General features: G+C 44.2%; 1 protein-coding gene and 1 non-coding gene across 2 annotated transcripts in view; one reads left to right on the top strand and one right to left on the bottom strand.

Annotated features, from left to right (window-relative positions):
- LOC134213562 (neuronal acetylcholine receptor subunit alpha-7-like) overlaps window positions 1–19,165 on the top strand; it is a 396,467-nt gene that overhangs the window by 343,093 nt on the left and 34,209 nt on the right. Inside the window, exon 10 of the mRNA XM_062692714.1 lies at window positions 10,259–10,368. Coding sequence (XP_062548698.1) covers window positions 10,259–10,368 — 110 coding nt within the window. The remainder of the gene's footprint in view (window positions 1–10,258; window positions 10,369–19,165) is intronic.
- On the bottom strand, window positions 3,111–3,183 carry Trnav-aac (transfer RNA valine (anticodon AAC)). Its single transcript has one exon. It is a non-coding gene; the product is annotated as a tRNA-Val (tRNA).

The raw sequence follows: 19,165 nt of genomic DNA, 5'->3' as shown, positions 1-19,165 counted from the left end.
GGCGGCGCCGTGCCAAAAACTGTCGGCGGCGGCGGCGTGGCGCGGCGGCGCACACCTCTATTCGTAAAAGAACACTTACATAACTGCCCTTTGAGCGTTAAAAGATATTTCTTGCAAATTTTTTAAGGAATTCCAGGAAAAAATCAAAACTTCCTGGGAAAAATTGTTTTTTTTAAATGAGGTGATACAGAAATATACTACCCACAATCGCATAGTTGTCCCATATGAATAAGAAATCCAGCAAAGATGGGACTGATATGCGATCATAGGCAGTATAAGCCGTGTAAAATTTTATGGTCAACTAGAAAGATTTACAAGCGATTACGAAGGAAATTTCCATGGAAGGTCAATAAACTTTCCTGCCGAACGTCTGAAAAATTATGAAAAATTATTTTTGAGAAATAATTCATATAGGCTTATATGCTTCTTGGATTCATACCATGCACCCAAATCAATACCATTCAAAAACAAATAATTGGTGCGCAAATTGTTTTATTTCTCATTTTTGTGATTTTTTCAGTAGTTCAGGATAACAACACAATTAGAACCTAAATAGCCTGTTTGGCGAATGTTATTGATATAGGAGCATGTTATTAATAATGGAACAGATACCCTATGGTCGGGTTTCTGTTAAACCTGCAAAATTTTTTTTTGCTAATTTATATTCGTTTTCTTCTTCTATTTATAAGAAAAAATGTTATGATGGAACTGGTATACTCTGAAAATAAAAACTCAATCTTTTCGATAGAATTGTATCAAAATATTGAAATTTTGGTAAGACAAAGTTCGCCGGGTCAGCTAGTAGGATATAATTTTTATTAAATACTTGACGAACCTGTCCGATCCTGCTCGGGTGGTTTTTTCTCCGCCCTAAATGTCAATCGTCGGCATCGCACTCTCGATCGATTTCAGTGGGGGTTTTCTACAGAACTTATAAAAACATAGTAGGGTAACGGTACCAATAGTGGAGGTATTAGTAGATCCACAAAAGATTTTTTTTTTAAATTGATGGGGGAACGGTTCGCCACTTCATTTATTATTTTGTGATTTTTTCCAGCAGTGAGCACGCATGTTGACTAAAATAAGCGATGAATTTGGTGCCGTATTTTTTTGTTTAGCGACGAGATGGATATATGTACAGTGAGATGGAGATCGGAACATTTCCCCTAATTATGGGAAATTTACAGATTCAATATCTTAGCCAATAGATAAACTAATAAATTTGCTAACAAAATTGAGAAACATGTCATTTAACATCAACAATTACCAAATATTTATTGCACCACTATGGGTACACTGTTCCTTTACTTACTTGATACTTGATGGGCTACACTGCCCTTCTACGCATAATTGTCCCATGTTACCCTTGATGAAAAATCTCAAACTCGAGTCAATTTGTCCCACTGAAAAAATAAAGTTGTTGTCTGATAATAATAGAGGCTGAAAATCGTTTAAATAAGTAGGGATTCGTTTTATGTCCCGGAAAAGTGTTGCCTACGCTCATAAAATCCCAAAAATATTAGTTAAATTTTAAGATCGAATCGATTTTATAAATTAGTGGGACAAATTGACTCGAGTTTGTATTTTTTCAGCAAAGGTAACATGGGACAATTACGCGTAGAACGGCAGTACAGCTCTTCGATGAACCTACGCCGAATGGAGTATCCTTCTCCACTGGACTCGATCCTGGGCCAATCGCTTCCAGTCGCTCTGAACATTGAGCGCCCTCTGTTCCTTTAGTGGAACCAAAAATTAATTTTGGTTCCCATAGTGGTGCTATCCATTGGTTTCTTATGAGACTCGCCACTATTGGTACAGTTGCACCACTATAGGTGCAAGGGAGTCAATTTTCTTAAGGAAAATAATTGTTTTCAATAGTTTTTCAGGCAAAATCTTAAGATAAGTTGCATTTTGCAGCATATTTCAAGCACGGCGAATCAACTGAAACCATCGTAATGTGTATAAATATGATAAACTAATAAAAACCCCACTACCTCCACTATTGGTGCTACACAGAAATAAATAATGAAAAGTAAACAGCGCGTAAAACTTGAGATGCGGAAATTTACACTATTCTACGCGGAAATGGACCTCTTCCTAACAAGTTTGCTTACAACTTACAAGCAATATTGACGATTCACGTCAAATATTGTATTCATTTAAGCTAAATCACGCGTGGAATTAAGCAAATAATGGCGTTCCATTTATGTGCATCATCGTTAGCATAAATTTCAGTGGATTTTTCTATCTGTGTACCTCCACTAAGGGTACGGTTACCCTAATGTTCAACTTTCCCAGTGGAATGTTTTATCTTTCCATTTTTATGAACATAGCTGATCCCAAGACGAATTGATTAATAAGGAATTATTGCAAATCGGTCCATCCGTTTGTGAGTTATATTGCCTCCAGTACTGCAATTTCTCATTTTCAATGAGAGATGTCACGCGATGTTTACATAGGGACACGGCAGGTATTTCCGTCCATCGTCATAGGGGCTAAAACCATCGAAAGCAACATCCATTCGCTAGAGCTTCACTATAGCAGAACGTATCTCCTGAGCTTAAGATTTGATACGAATGAGTTTGTCAAAAAAGTGTCTCCTTTATTGGTTTTCGAGACTATGACGAAAAGACGAAAATACCTGCCTTAACCCTATCAGCCCCTTTCAATATCTATAGAATCGCGAAGAATGAATGGCATGCCACAAAAATCTAAAAAAAAATGTTGTTCCGTTACAGGGCATGAAAGAGTGCAATATCTGCTTTATTTTTTGTGTTTATTACCACTTTCAACTCAGTGATTTTATTGAATTTATCGAGTAGTAATTTTTTTCGTATATGTCTATTAAAACAATTTAGAAATTTAAATTTTAAAATAAAGCACAACATCCTTTCATGACTGCCTTTCATACGAAATTGATCGAAGAACGCACGATTCTTTTTTGTGGTCGCCTGAAATGGAAAAAGGAGCTTTGCTTTTCCAGTACTGATTGTCTCAAACTCATTTTTATTTATAGAGATTTGTAACGGCCTTGTGAAAAAAATTCCACTAACAGCATTTGAAGTCGAGCCACTGATAAATTAGACTTATTGAGGAATATACAAAATATATGTTTCCGCCCGGGATCGAACCGGGGGCCTTCCGCGTGTTAGGCGGATGTGATAACCACTACACCACGGAAACAACACATCTGCTGATTCTTCCAGTTACCAGTAGTAAAGACCCAACAAAGTTTTTCCATTTCCATTTTTTCTTGATTTCCGGTAACTGGTGAAAGCAAAAGTCGGAGAATAAGGAAAAAATGGAAGAATTTGGGAGATTTAATTATTAATCAAGTTGTTTGAATATGTACATTTAGGGTGGTACAGAAAATAGATTTTGTTCCACCACGCTCATACCATTCTCCTAAAATCCGAGCTGATTTGAATTCAAAATTGACTTACAACAGGCCGTTTGAAATTAGTATGGGAATAGTATATATCCCATTATACAGACCCCATTCGATTTTGGAAACATTCGGTGTTGACAACATTCGATTTTTGCAACACATTTTTTTTGTTTTATTTTTGATATTACCTATAATCCACGTAAATATCGTAAACCTCTTTAAGAAATTGGTTAATATCCTTAAACTGACTTGGAAAATAAAAAAAAACGCTTAACAAATTTTTAAAAGATAAACGTCTTGATAACGAAATTTTCGTGAAAAAAATTGATTAGACCTCAAAATCGACGAAAATTTAAAAAAAAAATTCACATAGAAAAAATTGTAGTGTAAACGTTTAGATTTTAAAATTCGCGTAAAAAAGGGTCATAGTGTGTCTAGCGTCACAAAAAGTTAATAAATGTTGAAGTATCATGAGAAAACAAAAACCATTCGATTTTGGTAACATAAATGTTCCGAACGTGTTGCCAAAATCGAATGGGGTCTGTACTGATTATAGCAGCGCTTCCCTATTTAGCGCTGTCGAAAAAAGATCCCACAGAGCCAAAAGGAACATGGAACATGGAACTGCAAGTCGCTAAGCTTCGCAGGTTGCGACAGGATAATCTACGATGAATTACATCCCCGCAACTTCGACGTCGTAGCGCTGCAGGAAATCAGGACAGGACAGAAAGTGTGGAAAAGCGGGCATCGATCGGCTACCTTCTACCAAAGCTGTGGCACCACCAACGAGCTGGGAACCGGTTTCATAGTGCTGGGTAAGACGCGCCAACGCGTGATTGGGTGGCAACCAATCAACGCAAGGATGTGCGTGCATGCTGAGGATAAAAGGCCGTTTCTTGAACTATAGCATCATCAACGTGCACAGCCCACACGAAGGAAGACCCGACGACGAGAAAGAAGCGTTCTATGCACAGCTGGAGCAGACATACGATGTATGCCCACTGCGGGACGTAAAATCGTCATCGGTGACATGAACGCTCAGGTAGAAAGGGAGGAAATGTATAGACCGGTCATCGGACCGGATAGTCTGCATACCGTATCAAACGACAACAGCCAACGATGCATAAACTTCGCAGCCTTCCGCGCAATGGTAGTCTGAAGCACTTTCTTCCCCCGCAAGAATATCCACAAGGCCACATGGAAATCACCCAATCAAGTAACGGAAAACCAAATCGACCACGTTCTAATCGACGATAAATTCTTCTCCGACATCACGAACGTACGCACTTACCGCAGTGCGAATATTGAATCCGACCACTACCTCGTTGCAGTATGTCTGCGCTTAAAACTTTCGACGGTGTACAACACGCGTCGGAGTCGTCCGCCGCGGCTTAACATTGGGCGGCTACAAGACGGTAGACTAGCCCAAGACTACGCGCAGCAGCTGGAAGTGGCACTCCCAACGGAAGAGCAGCTAGGCGCAGCATCTCTTGAAGATGGCTGGAGAGATATTCGATCCGCCATTGGAGGCACCGCAACCGCTGCACTAGGTATGGTGGCTCCGGATCAGAGAAACGACTGGTATGACGGCGAATGTGAGCAGTTAGTTGAGGAGAAGAAGAGAGTTCGTGGGGCAGTACCAGGCGGGATTTATAGGTGAACGCTCTACCACAGACCAGGTGTTCGCCGTACACATCATCTATTTATCGACTTCAAAGCCGCATATGATACAATCGATCGGGACCAGCTACGGCAGCTAATGCACGAACAACGAACACAATAAACTGATACGGTTGATCAAAGCGACGATGGATCGGGTGATGTGCGTAGTTCGAGTTTCAGGGGCATTCTCGAGTTCCTTCGAAACCCGCAGAGGGTTACGGCAAGGTGATGGCTTTTCATGTCTGCTATTCAACATCGCTTTGGAGGGAGTAATGCGAAGGGCAGGGATTGACACGAGTGGTACGATTTTCACGAAGTCCGTCCAGTTATTTGGTTTCGCCGACGACATAGATATCATGGCACGTAACTTTGAGAGGATGGGCGAAGCCTACATCAGACTGAAAAGCGAAGCTAAACGGATTGGACTAGTCATCAACACGTCGAAGACGAAGTACATGATAGGAAGAGGCTCAAGAAAGGCCAATGTAAGCCACCCACCACGAGTTTCTACCGGTGGTGACGAAATCGAGGTGGTTGAAAAATTCGTGTACTTGGGCTCACTGGTGACCACCGATAACGATACAAGCAGAGAAATTCGGAGACGCATAGTGGCTGGAAATCGTACGAACTTTGAACTCCGCAAGACGCTCCGATCGAATAGAGTTCGCCACCGTACCAAACTACAAAACGCATTTAAGACCGGTAGTTCTCTACGGACACGAGACCTGGACGATGCTCGTGGAGGACCAACGCGCACTGGGAGTTTTCGAAAGGAAAGTGTTGCGTACTATCTATGGTGGGGTGCAGATGGCAGACGGTACGTGGAGGAGGCGAATGAACCACGAGTTGCATCAGCTGTTGGGAGAACCATCCATCGTTCACACCGCGAAAATCGGAATACTGCGGTGGGCCGAGACGTAGCCAGAATTTCGGACAGTAATCCGGTAACGATAACGATAACGATAACGATCCGACGGGAACAAGAAGGCGAGGTGCACAGCGGGCAAGGTAGATAGATCAGGTGGAGGACGATTTGCGGAACCTCCGCAGACTGCGTGGTTGGCGAAGTGCAGCCATGGACCGAGCTGAATGGAGAAGATTTTTATGTATTGCACAGCCACTCCGGCCTTAGTCTGGTAATGCATAAATAAATAGCCAAAAGGAATACTCAAGAGCCATTACTCAGCGAAAATCGCGTCTATATTAATCGTTACAATATAAACATGTAAACAATAATAATAATAATAATAATAATGGAGTTACGCTCTACTGGAGCTGGTTCTGCAACGGGGGACAGAGCGAGCGGCCAGCGGCTAGTGGAAGAAGAGGTGCAACAGCGACCCTCTAGTCATCGGGCTCAGCCCGTGCCGACAAGGCAAAACAGAAACGGCAGCAGAAGAAATCACCAAGGCAAAGCTGCACCTGCTGATGTTGCTGTGGTTGATCGACGTCAATCACTCACGTTAGCGGGCCGCCGACGGCAACGGATCATGTGGACAAGGGAGATGAATCAGTACGTGATCCGTTGCTACTACGTTTGCACCAGGATGGAGGCAGACCGGCGATGCTGGAGATGTTCAATGAGAGGTTCCCTCGGTATGCACCCCAGCTTGACCAGAACAAGTTTTACCCACGCCAGAGAGCTATTATGTCACAAAATATGCTGACTCCAGAAGATGTAGAGTACATCAAGCGGGAAGTGCAGAGGGAACTAGGAGATGAGGAAGAGGCAAGATCGAGCGATACGTCGAGAAGGAGTTCTGTTGGGTTGGGTGCATCAATCGCAAGTAACCGTCGCGATTCGATTGCATCCACCGCTCCAGGATCAACAGTGGAATTGGAACAACAGCAATAGAAAGACGAACTAGCTTATCATTTGGGCACAGCAGTTACCGTCGTGCGGGGCTTCTTTTGATAAATCAGGGGCTACTTTGGACATTTTAAAACAAGAATTATAACGAAAATTACTATAAAATTGTCATTATCACCAATCGGGGGTCTTGTTGATAGTTGAATGGTAACTTTCTGTTTCAAATTTGGTATTTTTTCCGTTTATTTTTTTCAAAAAATCAAAAATCCAAAGTAGCCCCCGGAATCAAAAGAAGCCCCGCACGACGGTACACATTTCCGTGGGACAGACTTCATGTCCCGACACCGGATACCCAAGTTTCAGTACCCCTATCGGTTGACGACTACAGTAAGCATTCTTAATTAGGATATTTTGCCACAGTACTTGGAAACCGTGGAGAACCTTGAGGAGCTGCAATTTATCGTGTATTCGGCTGCAGTGGCTGTTTCAAGAACGTTGGGATTGCGAACGCTCCCTCAAGGTGAACGTGATGTAGGCGCACGGCCTAAAGCACAAAAACCCACGTGGATGCGACGTCTGGAGACCCTAATCGCCACACTGCGGTCAAAAGTTGATCGATTTAACACAGTACAAACAGGGGAATCGATCAACGAGGCTAGTTTGGAATGCTGCTGAAATTGTGAAACCCACAGAACTCCATGATCTCACCGAGGCGAACATAACTGAGATCCTCGACACCCATGTACAGCGGTTGAATGCTCTTGCTAAGCTACTGCGACGTTATGGAGAATGTTCGAAGAGGAAGGAGCAAAATCGAATGTTCAACACCAACGAAAGGGAGTTCTACAAACACATCCGAAACGACAAAGCCGACTTTGGCGAGGGCCTTCCGGAGATTGGAGAAGTTACGCAGTTTTGGTCCAATCTATGGGAGAACCCCGTCATACACAACGGCGATGGGGTGTGGATGGCAGAAGAAGAGCGATATTGTGGAGGAATTGGAGTCATGACCGCTATCAACGTGACCGCCCAAGACATACGTGAGGCTACCCGGTATACCAGAAATCGGGCTACACCAGGACTCGATTTTGTGCATAATTTCTGGTATAAAAAACTCCCAACAGTCCAGGGGCGGATGGCGGAATGCTTCAACACGGTACTAGATAACCCCGGGCAGCTACCGGAATTCATCACTAGGGGTGTCACTTATCTTCTGCCGAAGGATCGGAACACTTTGAACCCAGCCAAGTACAACTGTGGCTATCATTTGAAGAGTGGGGAAAGGAGTACAAACATTACCCACACTTTCCTTATGGATAACTTGAAGCTGTTTGCGGAATCTGTGGAGAAGCTGCACCAATTTCTGCGGCTTGTAACGGTATTCAGCAACGACATACGGATGGAGTTTGGTATCGATAAATGTCGATCCATAGGGACACGGCAGGTATTTTCGTCTGTTCGTCATAGTCTCGAAAACCAATAAAAGAGACGCTTTTTTGTAAAACTCATACGTACCAAATCGTAAGCTCAGGAGAAACGTTCTGCTATAGTGGAGTTCTAGCAAATGTACGTTGCTTTCGTTGGTTTTAACCCCTACGACAATGGATGGAAATACCTGCCGTGTCCCTACATCTAGACCGGGGTCATCTGGTTGATGCCGACAGTTTCCGCGTCAACGACCAGGAGGAGATTCGAAACATGGTTGAAGGCGAAACATACAAGTTCCTAGGTTTCCTTCAACTGAAAGAAATTCGCCATACGATGATCAAGAAAAAGCTGCAGGAAAAGTTTTTGCATCGTGTCAATGGTATTTTAAAGAGTCTCTTTTCGGCCGGCAACAAGGTGAAGGCGATAAACACGTTTGCCGTGCCCTTGTTGACATACAGTTACGGGGTGGTGAAGTGGACCAAGACTGACTTGGAGGCGTTAGAACGAGCAGTATGAGTGGCGTTCACTAAGCATCGCATGCGCCATCCAAAATCGTTCATTGAGAGAGTCACCCTGCCACGTACAGTAGGAGGAAGAGGCGTCACCGATATACAAACACTATGTGTTTCCCAGATCCAGCAGTTGCGAAGATACTTCGTGGAAAGCCAGAACCGCCACGAAATCTATCGCGCTGTGTGTGAAGCTGACCACGGATTCAGTGCCCTGCATCTGGCGCAGGAGGACTATCAGCTGAATTGCGACATCAAATCTGTCGACGAGATGATCGCATCGTGGAAGCAGAAGGAGTTGCATGGGACGCACCCCCATTGGACGCACTGGAGATGGAATATATCGACAAAGCGGCGTCGAATATGTGGCTGGTGCGGGGTGAACTCTTCTCAGAAACAGAAGGATTCATGGTAGCCATCCAGGACCGGGTAATAGCGACGAAGAACTATCGGCACTATATATAGCACGAAAACGTGGAGGACCGCTACAGGAAGTGCAATTCAGTAGGAGAGACGATCGAACATATCGTGTCCGGGTGTTCAGCCTTAGCTGATTCAGCTTATCTCGGTCGTCATAACGAAGTAGCCAAGATTGTGCACCAACAGCTTGCTTTAAAGCACAACTTGGTTAACCAATTTGTCGCCTACTACAAATATGTGCCTGTCCCGTTTCTGGAAAATAGATTCGTGAAGCTGTACTGAGATCGTGAGATCATAACGGATGTCCTCATTCGTGCCAATCGGCCCGATATTGTGGTCTACGACAAAAGTGAGGAAGCGGGTAACCCTCATCGACATTGCTGCACCGCTAGACCATAATGTCCAAACAACATTCTCCAACAAGCTAACGAAGTACCACGACTTGGCGGAGGAGTTGAAGCAGATGTGGTATCAGGAGGACGTGCGTATAGTTCCGGTTGTTATCTCAGCAACCGGAATCGTCCCGAAATCTCTTCTGAGCTCCTTAGGAGAGCTGGAACTATCTCATAACCTCCATAGCATCCAAAAGACAGTGGTTCTTGGCTTGTTCAGCTCGACGAGCTGAGTCGATTTTTATATAACATAGCTCATGGGTCTCCGAGACTTCTTTAAAAAGTTCGATTTTGGAGTGAAATGATAACCTTTCGGTACAACTTTGTTGTACGAGAAAGGTAAGAAGATTAAAATAAATTTTCTGCAACATTTTCAACAGCGTTTGACGGAAATTGTGAGTCGGAAATACAACCGAAATTGTAGTTTGAGCTTTGTGAATGAATCACCAAACTAATACACTTTTTGAAGAAATATGTAAAAGGATGATGGAAAAAAGTGTAATGGACTTCCAGTTGTTAATATTTTCTCTTTACTCGTTTTTCCGAGCACCGATTTTCGAAATACATCGATCTTTGAAATATATGTCACATATGCACAATTCATCAATTTAATCTCATTTCTCCCATATTATTCTTATCTATCCCACAGGCACATATTTTAACTGCATCATGTTTATGGTTGCATCATCCGTTGTTTCGACAATTTTAATTTTAAATTACCATCATAGGAATGCGGACACTCACGAAATGTCTGATTGGGTAAGTAGAACTTTCCACTGGTTTGCATTTGACACTGGCACTGTGCGTATATCCCGTTCAGCTCGGACGGCTGAAACAACGAATCATCCGGTTGGTCAGACGCGGGTTCCGGATCCAGGTTGCGTAGAATCACAGCTCTAATGAATACTTATGTCCGAATAGGCTTTACCAAAAAGTCAGCATGTGGAGAGCCTGTCAGATTTAGTCCATTATGATTTTCGGTTTCTGCTTCTAACGTGCGGTACATCAGAGCTGCATCGTGTTTTCGTTCTCCTCCTATATAGTAACTGAATGGACCACATTGGCGTGTGCATTGCATGGCGTAACCCTCACCACTCTGCAAATATCTACCCAAGATGGATTTAATACTTAAGTCGGTTTTACAGATCAACAATATCGCAGAATAAATCAATTTGAGTAAAATTGTCTGCATATCTTGAACTGAGGTTTATTCTCCGTGGAGAAAATATGTGATGGATGTACCTTCCTAATCAAAGTCCTGTGCACATCATTGTAGCGGCCGGACGCATTCGAACGCATAACGGCCGAGATTGTGATGATGAATAGGATGTGCTTTATGATGATCCGGAAATAATGCACCCTGGCTTCCGGTTCTCATCTGTTCTGTCCAGATTTTTCGGACGGAATGCGACTTGACACTGTTCCTCTGCTGTGCTCCGCTCTTGAGGTGCGAATGAGGAACCAAATAGATAGAACTAATTTACTCGGTCGAACGAAAGCTCACTCTGCTGAGTAGACTGATTCAGCTTTAATACAGTGACAAATCTAGGACTTAAGTTCACATGAAAACCAGGAACCGTGAATTTATTTGTTTCCTTTTATTATTATCAGCAGTAGCGGTCACGCATGAAAATAAGTGGAATGGGAAAAACCGAACCTATTTGCCAATTAAAAGCTTGTTATGAATAATTAAATTAATATTAAGTTAAATTTTCCAACTTCCGTTGATGATAATGTTTTTTTCTTCGAATATTTACGATTTCAATTTTGCATAGAATCTCAATACAATCTTAATCTAACGTACATATAAAGAAGATTACGAAATCTTAGTTCCGTTTCCTGATTTGTCCTTTATCCTTGTCTTTGATCGAGATTGGTTTGTCCTTTAGAAAGTTTTAGTGAAAAGATACTTGAAAGTTAAATGCCTCATAAAATGTATGCTTCAATTGAAATCAAGCACAAACAAATGAACTTCTCAGGGCACCAGATATGCTAAAACCATCGCCAGGAGGGTTCCAGAGTAACTTAGCACTAAGATCACGTGCTCAGCCATAATGAAATCTTCTACGATGTTCCCTGCTAAGAAAATATTGTTTTCGCATTTATTTCTCCCGATAAATACAAAATATTAAATCGGGTGCATAAAGCTAAGCCAATGAAACTGCAAAAATCATGTTTCTGGTGTGTGCCACATTTGTGGGTCAGTCTACTGATGACGCAAAATTTCCCATACTTCTGAGTGACAATGATTGCCCGCTAGACGTCATAGAAGCCGACGAAACCGACGACGGAGCCATTCTTGTTCTGGTTCTGGTCAGGCCTATAAACCTGTGATGAGAACGACCGACATCGACACGCTTTGCGGTTATTTCAGTTGGTTCGCCTGGGTTAACTAGGTTAAACGTCATTGTCTTAATTGGATTTAGGCCATCAATTTCTACGTAATGCTTTTGAGCAAAAAGTCACAACAAGTTCCATCGAACATCAAAGAAAACCACGTTCGGATGGTGAGGAAGGTGAACGGCAGAGGAGCTCGAATGTTGTCAGGCTTGGAAAATGGCTTTCTGCCGGGCTAGTTCGGGAAAATGTGGATTTATGTTCGTTTCATGCTCCCGTAGCTTTAGCGTTATTTAGGGTTTAGTTTCATCTTCCATTTAAATCAATTTTTCCGCTAGTGAACACGAAAACCGATACGGTTTTGTTAGTAGATTCAAAATCGATTTAGTAAATTTGTTTTTGACGTAAACTACGTCTAAGCGGAAGGCTCGGAAACATGGTGTGGAACGAAAATTTTCAATTTCGAGATCCTCACGAAATTAGGAGGGATTTCAACCGCTAATAGCGTTTTTATCTTTCGATGGATTTTTGATGCTGTTTATCAATCGATTCGGAAACTCTTCAGCAATTTATTAAATCTATTGGTACTATTGATTATCAACGTTAAACTATTGGAAACTCATTTTCTTTTAGTTAAAAATTCAGTATTAACAATCCCGTTCATGCTTCCTCAACACGGACATCAGATTGATTCAAGATACGGATCATTACTTTATTTTTTCCTGTGTATAAAAAGACCCGTGTTTCGCGCGCGCATCCTCGCACAATCGCTAGCAAAGTGTCAAAGCACACCCCAATTGGAGGCGAGGGAAACCCTTCCAAGCATCTTCTGTCAAGCACGGATCAACCGGCTGTGTTTGTGAAGGGCAATCATTCGGATTTGCGCCCAAAAATTAGCCAGATGGTGGCGAAAGGGCTGAAATGTATTTTTCTGCTCTAAATCGATGGCATGAAAGTGATGCCGGCAAATAAGGATCATCATCAATCCGTCTGTCGTGGAGTTCCTCGAGGTCCACAAGTATGAGTAGTACACTGAGGACTCCACGATATGAAGGAGAAGGTGGAGCTGCCACGGGCCAGGGTGGCCGACGAGGGAAGAGTAACGGTGGCGGAACTTGTGGGGATTGCACAGTCCCTTAGTGTAGGTAAGGCGCCAGGACCGGATGGTATTCCGAACCTGGCCATCAAAGCGGCCATTGCCGAGGCTCCCGAGATGTTCAGATCTGTTATGCAGAGATGCCTGGACGAGGGAGTCTTCCCTGTAGCATGGAAAAGGCAGAGGCTGGTCCTATTGCCAAAGGCGGGAAAACCACCGGGGGATCCGTCGGCATATAGACCAATATGCCTGCTTGATACGGCGGGGAAGGTGCTCGAGAAGATCATCCTCAACAGGTTGTTGATACGCACGGAGGGTGCGGATGGTCTATCGAGTAACCAGTTTGGCTTCCGAAAGGGTAAGTCGACCGTAGACGCTATCTTGTCGGTTACCAAATCCGCGGAGATAGCTATCCAGCGTAAGAGGAGGGGAGTTCGCTATTGTGCAGTAGTGACTCGACGTGAGGAATGCTTTCAATAGTGCCAGTTGGGCAGCTATTGCAGATGCGCTCCTGCGTCTTGGAATTCCCGAGTACCTGTACAAGATTCTCGGAAGCTACTTCCAGAATCGAGTACTGGTATACGACGGGTCGGAAGTGCGTTGACATAACCTCAGGGGTTCCGTAAGGCTCCATACTGGGTCCGGTGTTATGGAACGTCCCCAAGCAACACGCGCAACATCTTTCAAATAGGTGTTTGTTCCTAATAAATTGCATTGAAGATACTGGCAATACATCGAGTCACATTATAGCCACTTCCCAGTTTCAGAAAATCACAATGTTTCATTTCCGTTTAAGTGGCGTCGCAATATTCTACCCATCTGACTTCTTGGGTGGTTTAAAATTCGATGTGTTTCATATCAGAAACAAAACAGATAAGTTGCAGAATTAATAACACTTCGGTTCATTGCTGTTACGACAATGTTTCTGATATGTTGCACAACACTTTGAGCTCAGCCGAGCAGTATTTTATTTTTGACAGTCCCTGCATGTTCCATATAAGGTACAATGAAGTTACAAATGACTTTGTTGTTTATGTAGTGCACTTGTAGCAGAATCTCCAAATAGAATTGTTGGTGTGATGGTTATAGTAGAAGGTTGCAAATCTCAAGGTCCATGGTTCGATTCCCGGTTGGATTTTGTGTTTTTATTTTCATTGTAGCCGCAAGATGTTGCAAATAGGCTCCACCTCTTGCGCTTTTTGTGTCACAAAGGCGTTCCAAATACGACGCGTTGTGCATAAGTCAGACCTTTAGTAAGTCACACCACAGTTGTTGTTACTCACTGAGAAACAAGAGGTGTTGCTTGGGTCATGTACGACGGTGTCTTGAGGTTGAAGTTCCCGGTGGGCGTGGCAATCGTCGGCTTCGCTGACGATATTACGCTGGAGGTCTACGGCGAATCGATCGAAGAGGTGGAATTGACTGCAGCCCACTCGATCGCAATTGTGGAGGAGTGGATGAGTTCCAGGAAGTTAGAACTGGCTCACCACAAGACTGAGGTGGTTGTTGTTATAAACCGAAAGTCGGAGCAACAAGCGGTGATAAGAGCAGGCAACTGAACGAAGTTAGAAAGTACGTATAAGCTCATGTGCCTAAGAGTTGCGAGCGCGTACCGTACCGTGTCGCACGATGCACTTTGCGTCATCACCGGTATGATGCCTATTGACATCGTTATCGGTGAAGACATAGAGTGCTTCGAAATGCGCGGCACGAGAGGCATCCGTAGGACTGTCAGGTTGGCCTCAATGGTCAAATGGCAGCGTGCGTGGGACAGTTCCACTAAGGGTAGATGGACACATAGATTGATACCAGAGATAGGTACGTGGGTCAAGAGGCGCTATGGGGAAATCACTTTCCACCTGACCCAGGTCCTTACAGGCCATGGTTGCTTCAGACAGTACCTACACCGGTTCGGACACTCGGCCTCGCCCGAGTGTCCGGTGTGCGTAGGTTTAGAGGAAACGGCGGAACACGTGTTGTTCGTGTGCCCGCGTTTTCGCACAATGCGCGACCACATGCTTGCCACATGTGGTCTGGACACTGGTGGACAACCTAGTCCGGAGGATGTGTAAAGATGAAGTTGGCTGGAACGCCGTTTTATCGGCTATCGTCCAAATCGTCTCGGAGCTACACAGAACGTGGCGCGTGGACTCGAGGAATGGCTAGTTCAGGCGCAAATAAGAGGTGGTCCAAGGGTTCGGAGTCGGCTTCATGGGTCATACCGGTGCCCTGTGGTCGAACTCGATCCTTTTATCGAACAAGTAGCCGCGTGAAGAACAACATGGTATCGTCACTTTCGCGGCGTCGGTCAACCGGGCGGGTTCCGAGCCCGAGGACGGAAAGGGGTCCTCGTCAAGGCTGGGGCAGGCGTAGGCACCGCGTCGGCAAGTCCCTCTGTGTGCTGGCGAATAGGCCCTATCGCAGAAAGGTCAATTTGGGGTGCACGCTGCATCATCATTCTTGATACCAGTCGTGCAGAGGGAAGCAGTAAGGCCACCTGGAAAGCCGGCAATGCGCTGGCACGATACCATGGTGTTCTTCTAAAAAAGCGAGTCACGATGTTCGATGCTGCAAGGACACGCAGCTAATCTCGAGGGTGCGTTATGCACTGGCCCCCCTTTGAAGCATTACTTTCTGGTTGTACCGAAGGGACGATGGGCTTGGCGGCAATGGAAACGGTTTAGCTGGTCGGGGATGCAGTCCTGCCTCCCTCATTGGAGGTGGCCCCTAACCCAGCACTTCCTGGTCAACCCAGGATGTCTGTTGAGCAGATTCCCCCTCCATTGTTTAGGAAGAAAAAAAAATATGAAGGAGAAGGAGCTCCAAGCAGAGCTCGGAAGTTGCGGCCTGAAGCCAGTTGGTCCATATGGAGCACGGCTCCACCACCTGGAAGGATCTGAAGCTGGTCGGCGTCATAAATTACACCATCGTTGACTGGGAGCAATATCGAACAGCTCACCACAATGTCACACAGTGTACTACCAGCTTAAACTTATAATCGTTATAATCCCACCGTTATAATCGCACAAACGACTGGCAGCGACAGTTGCGTTGGTTCAAGCTCCAGCATTATCTGCTCCATCCAGATCGATTTGCTAACAACTACTCACATATGACTGGATTTGGTCATACATAACTGACAGCAACTCGTTTATGGCATGTGTCATGTGACATGTGACAACGCACGGAAGAACATCGTCAAGCTAACGTGGAGACATGGTCAGTATATCATTGCCGATGACTTGGGGCAACAGTCGCAGCAATCGGAACGGTATCATCTGGAGCAACGACATGGAAGAAGGCCACTACACAATTCTGAGTCTGGTCACTCGGCTGAGTCGGTCAGGAGTTCATGCAACAATTGACCTGTACATAACTAACATAAGCGATCACATCTTACAGCCGGTCGTCTACCAGGAGCTCAGCTCCGATCACTATCCGGTGGTGGCGAAAGTAGGTTCTTCGGTTTATTTGCATTGGCAGTCCCTCCAAAGATGCATCGACAACAACATGGATACCAGCGTCATCTGACAACACCGCAAGAAATCGACGATCGGCTGCACGCCATCCAAGAGGCGCTGTCCCAGGCCAGTGAACTATACGTCCCAATAGCTCCGCTGGTAAGCAAAACCCTAACAATTGATACACTCATCAAAGATTTGACCGGTTTATGAAATGCCATTCGCAGGCAGTACCAACCAGAGTGTAAAATAATCGAAAATTTTTAGTGAAGTCCATTTTTCTTCATTTGTCAGTTCACTTCCGACACATTCATAGTCGGCTCTGGACAGTCAATATTCAGTTGAATATTAGTCATTGAATATTTATGCACATTTTAAAAATTGATAAATTATCTGAAATCTGAACACGTTTCAAATGAGTAAAGTGATTTATCACACAGGACTGAATCCGATTTTCATCCGCGAGGCACTTTCAGTGGTAAACATCAACATAAACAATGATAATTATGTTTTTTTCTGCACATAGTAAACACATTCAGTGACAGTCGAATGAATGAGTTCGTGAAGTAGTTGTCTGACTATGTCATTCTATGTTTTGAATATTCATGCGATGTTTGTCAAAATTCGGACCGAAGTTGCTTCATGAAGATGAATATTTTAGGCTCTGGTACCAACACACTGGGCTACCTGCGCTTAAGACACGTTGCAATTGCTTGACAAAAATCATCCAGCCCAGAATAATGGACCTGGAATAAAGATTTTTTCTATCAAGATTTGTTCTCTTCCAGGCTGTGTTAATGTGTTCTGGAAATTGACAGAAATTCTTAAATCCAAGCCTTGGCCAATTCCATCTTTGATCCCATTAGACAACAATGGCTCTAAAGACCGTTTTATAACTTTTACAGACAGGGTCGCCGAAATATGTCGTCATTTTATCAGCTCACAAAAATAAACGAATGTTATTGCAAGTTTACAAGAAGGATTGCTAAAACAGTTTTGTGACAAATATTGTGTGCAGAGATTGATAAAATTCGTGATTTTGTGCCAAATTTCTTTTAACAGGGAAGATTGTAATGAATCAGAGAGAGAGATACCATGTTCCACTACTCCTATAGAGAAAACTATGTCTGCCGAGAATCTTAACATCCTGCTCGAGGAACAGTTAGGCTTCCAGTACGGAGCAACTGTTCACCAAACGAGTACGTTGGCTTCTACCCCTATGGCACTAACTTAATAAAGAAAGATCCATTAATCACGTAACACAAAAATTGGGCATTTTCAACCCCCTCCCCCTATGTCACACTTTTTATATGAAACATCTCAAAATTTTGTTGGGACCATCACACTTCGCTCAACCCCCCCTCCCCTCTAAGCATTACGTAATTTGTGGACTTTCCCTAATGTGATAGTGATTGTAAATTTCACAAAGAATTTTGACTCCGTAAAGTGTTATACACGCCTGAGCCTTCCAAATAAACGAACAAGCCTATGCCTCTCTAATAACAGCAAGAATCTTGCAGGTACCCTGCAGGAGGTACCCCATGCTGGCATCTTACAACACAGATACTGCCGTCATACGCATGTTTGTCCCATGTTTGCTAGGATTTCCTATATACATGAGACAATTATGCGTATAACGGCAGGATAGTCCTCAATCAATATGGTGATCACCCCGTCCTGCAACAGGGTGGCACCACTTGTCTACCAAGCCGGAGGAAACCCTATGTTGGTGGCTCCTATGTAGCTCCAATCTCAGCTACGAGGAAGACTCATTCATTCTCTTCGTCCTGTAGAGGCAAACAGGGTGGAGTGGAAGGGGCGGGCCAAGCAGAATTTCTGCAACCCCAACCACGACTGTCTGCCACGAAAACTCAAAATTGACGCCAAACAATCTACTGCCTATGGAAACCCAATTACTCCATGAGGGTATTAATGCCCTACTCTCACGCGCTTCCCTGCCAATCAGGGACACTCCTTGCGCACCACTCCGGGTAGCACCCACTGTCACCCCTATGACCATTGACCATCCGTACCATGCAAGGCTTACTTGTATGCACGCTCATACTTTCAGTCCCATTCGCTTGCACCAGTCTTCTGACATTTAGTACCACACTCCGTGGTGGTTGAAATACCCCCATCTTCCATTTGTTTCACCTTTGTGCACATCCTGTGCATCGTTTTGGGCGTGGAACACCCGGCACGTCAGTCTTTCGTTTCCCCCAATTCTGAGATGCCGCAGAGGTATCTGCCCCCCCGACACTCCTGCCAGGCCTCACTAGGCCTCAGTCATTCTATCACTACCAACTATGTGTACCACGCGAGGTTTACTTGAGTGCTCACCCATACATTCAGTACCTCACTCTGTGGGGGTATTACATGTAATACCCCAAGCTCCCATTCGCTTGTACTACATGTGTACTACTTGGGGGTGTATGGGTACTAGACTGGCCTAGCTTAGTATGGGGCGAAAAAAATGTCGTCGAATTGCACGGAGCACCCCCCCGGGAGTGTGTCTTTGGGTGAGAAAATTAATCTCTCAACATTTCAGCTCAATCGCTTGTTGCATAAGCTGACACATTTGGTTTGAAGTTTGTATGGGGATTTCAGCCAAAATATATGACAAAATACTCCCCCGTCACTTATTCGATCTGGAAATTGGTTC

The sequence above is a fragment of the Armigeres subalbatus genome, chromosome 2, assembly GCF_024139115.2.
Source record: "Armigeres subalbatus isolate Guangzhou_Male chromosome 2, GZ_Asu_2, whole genome shotgun sequence".
Taxonomy (NCBI): domain Eukaryota; kingdom Metazoa; phylum Arthropoda; class Insecta; order Diptera; family Culicidae; genus Armigeres; species Armigeres subalbatus.
The sequence above is the reverse complement of the archived record's forward strand: the minus strand, read 5'-3'. Positions and strand labels throughout refer to the sequence as shown.